This window comes from Mastomys coucha, unplaced genomic scaffold (genome assembly GCF_008632895.1).
Source record: "Mastomys coucha isolate ucsf_1 unplaced genomic scaffold, UCSF_Mcou_1 pScaffold9, whole genome shotgun sequence".
In the NCBI taxonomy this organism is placed as follows: Eukaryota; Metazoa; Chordata; class Mammalia; order Rodentia; family Muridae; genus Mastomys; species Mastomys coucha.
In genome coordinates, this window is record NW_022196915.1 from 63,513,733 (window position 1) to 63,517,071 (window position 3,339).

At 38.6% G+C, this 3,339-nt stretch overlaps 1 protein-coding gene across 2 annotated transcripts in view; it reads right to left on the reverse strand.

Annotated features, from left to right (window-relative positions):
• The window catches only part of Lacc1 (laccase domain containing 1), a 12,607-nt gene that overhangs the window by 1,450 nt on the left and 7,818 nt on the right, over nucleotides 1-3,339 (reverse strand). For both annotated transcript variants that reach the window (XM_031361390.1, XM_031361391.1), the window contains exon 6: nucleotides 2,694-2,854. In XM_031361390.1, coding sequence (XP_031217250.1) covers nucleotides 2,695-2,854 — 160 coding nt within the window. In that variant the 3' untranslated portion in view covers nucleotide 2,694. The remainder of the gene's footprint in view (nucleotides 1-2,693; nucleotides 2,855-3,339) is intronic.

Below are 3,339 nucleotides of genomic sequence, written 5' to 3' on the forward strand. Positions count from 1 at the left end.
CACACACACACACACACACACACACACACACACACGCGCGCGCGCGTGCACACACACACACACTACAAAATATAATTTTAAAAATAATTTACTATCTGCCCCCTTAAAGAAAAATTCCAACTTTGCCATATATGTCAAAAGTTATTCAGTATATTGCAAACTTTGTTTATATATTTGTAATTTCTTATTCTATAATTTAGAATTTTTATGTAAAAGTTTTGATTATATTTTTCATTATTTAAAACAATTATAAATATATTTTGATTCCTCTCCCTCAAGTTACTCTTCCCCTTTCTAACTACTCAAATTTAAGTTCTTTCTCATAAAAGAGAAATATAACAAAAGCCCCCAAATATAAGAAACAAAACTACATCCAAAGAAGAAAAACAGACAAACAAACAAAACCCAACATATTGTAACCAAATAAAAGTACACAAAAAAATACCTATGAAGTCCAATTATATCTCTGCTAACTACTCCTGAATACGAGGCCTGTTCTGGAATAGTTGTTATAGTCAGTGTCACTCCATTGGAGATAACTGATTTTCCCTCTCCCAACAGGTGTAAGAGATAGTTCAGTTGTCAACATTTACCCTAGTGGCTAGGTTTTTATTCACTCACTCACACACACACTCACTCTTTTATTCATTCATTAAAAAAACTGTAACAAAATAAAATACAATAATATAAAACAAAACCTAGCTGTGCAGACGCGTGCTAGCTCTGGGACAGTGTAAGGAACATTAAATGCTTGTTTGGAAGAAACTAATCAAGTGACAGAACATTTGTGTAGAAAATATCAAAGTCAAACAAGACAGACCATCAGAAGAAAAGGAACTAAGAGAGGACACAAGAGTCAGAGTCCCACTCATTCACATGCTCAGGAACACCGTAAAAACACTCAACTGGAAGCCATAATACATATGTACAGAAGACCCGGTTCAGATTTATACAGGCCCTGTGCACGCTGCTTCAGTCTCTGAGTTCATATGAGCTTTGCTCCTGTTGATTTAGAGGGCCTTATTTTCTTGGTGTCCTCCACCTTGTGGCTCTTACACAATATGCCTCTTCTCTTCCCTGGGGTTCTCCAAGCTCTGAGGGGAGGAATTTGATGGGGACAACCCATTTAGGGCTGAGTGTTCCAAGGTCTCTCACTCTGCATAATGTCTGGCTGTGGGTCTCTATATCTGCTCCCATCTTGTTCACATCAGGAAGAAGTGTCTCTGATGATAGCTGAACAAGTTACTAATCTATGGTGCCTGTACCGATGGCATTCTGTTCAGAAAGCCTTTTCCTGGGCCAATAATTCAAGGTCATTCCCCCCATTTCCCACCCCACCCCCCCCCTTTTTTTTTTTTTACCAGGTTCAGTGTACCTGGTTTTATGTTGAAGTGTTTGGTCCATTTGCAGTTAAGTTTTGTGTGGAGTGATAAGTGTGGATATATTCAGGTTCTTCTACATGCAGCTATCCAGTTTGACCAGCACCATTGTCAAAGATGCTGTCTTTTTCCCCCCAGTGTGTATTTCTGGCCACTTTTCAAAAATCAAATGTCCATAAGAGTGTAGATTTATGCCTGGGTCCTCAGTTTGATTCCACTGATCAAGGTTTCTTTTTTATGCCAAGACCATGTGGTTTTTATTACTATAACTTGTAGTACAATTTGAAATCCAAAATGGTGACACCTTCAGCATTCTTTTATTATTCAGGATTGGCTAAGCATTCCTGCTTTGGTGTGTGTGTGTGTGTGTGTGTATGTGTGTGTGTGTGTGTATGTGTGTGTGTGTGTGTACACACGTGCGTGTGTTTCCACATGAAGATGAACATTGTCCTTTCAAGATCTGTGAAGAACTGTGTAGGAATTTTGATGGGGATTTCATTTAATCTGTAGGTTGCTTTTGGTAGGATCACCATTTCTACAGTATTAGTCCATTTTTTCATAAAACAAAAATAATGAAAAGTATAAAGATGTTATTATAGAACATGCATAGATCAAGTTACAGCAGAGACAAAGACTTTAAATGAGAATTTGGTTTTTTTGTTTTTTGGTTTTTTTGTTTTTGCTTGTTTGTTTGTTTTTTTTGAGACAGGGTTTCTCTGTGTATCCCTGGCTGTCCTGGAACTCACTCTGTAGACCAGGCTGGCCTCAAACTCAGAACTCTGTCTCTGCCTCTCAAGTGCTGGGATTAAAGGCATGAGCCACCACTGCCTGGCTCTATAGAGAATTTTTTTAAAAAGTAAATTACCTTATACCTTTAACATAAACCTATCTAGTTATCTTTCATGAACTACGAAAAGAAATGAACATCACTTACTATGGAGTATGTTGCCGAAAATGAATTTTTCCACCTAAAACTTAACATTTGAGCTGGGTGTTGTGGTGCATGCCTTTAATTCCAGCCCTCAGGAGGTGAATCTCTGAGTTTGAGGCCAGCCTACATCTACAGAGCATAGTTCCAGAACAGCAACAACTACACAGAGAAATCCTGTTTCAAAAACTCTAACAATCAATCAATCAATCAATCAATCAATCAATCAATCAAATGAAGATTTGATATTCTTACAGGGAGGAAGGAATGTTACTAAACTGTTTTTTCAGTGAAGGCAGAGAAGGCTGAAAGGAAGAGAGGGGGAGGTGAGTGGGAGGAGCTAGGAGAGAGACGAAGAGGGGGACACTACAGTGGAGGCTCTGTACCTCATTCTCTAAGGGATATGAAGCCTATCTGTGTACCGAAGTTAAGACCATCGCGGACATGGGAGAAAAACTTCTCAGGATGGCAGGAAGTGCAGAGGTCAAGATCTTCCTTCTGGTCTTGAATATTCTGTGGAAGAATTCCTCCTCGTTCTAGAAGAATCCTTAGAAGGAAGATTTTTCAAAGGACAGCAAGAGTTTATTATTTTACTGGTAGTGAAAGCACAGAAAAAGGTATTTATATTTGTGTGGACACATTCCAGGAAAGACCTCAGAACAGAGGGAATAAGCTATTCACCCCACAGCAGGGGCTAGTGAGGAAATGGTGGCTTTGTCAACATGTATCACCAAAGCTCAGATGCGAGCTGGTTGTGTTCCACACTGCCCTGCAGACACGTGCTAGCTCTGGGACAGTGTAAGGAACATTCAACACTTGTTTGGAAGAAACTTATCAAATGACAGAGCATTTGTGTAGAAATTTCTTTTGGTTCAGACATGGTATACTGTTTACTCATCCAATCTTCCCATCTTTTCTTTCCCCCCTATTTACTAGCTTACACAGAAAAGTTTCTTTTTTTTTAAATTTTTTTTTTATTATTAGATATTTTCTTTATTTACATGTAAATTTCTCCATTCCCAGTTTCCCCTC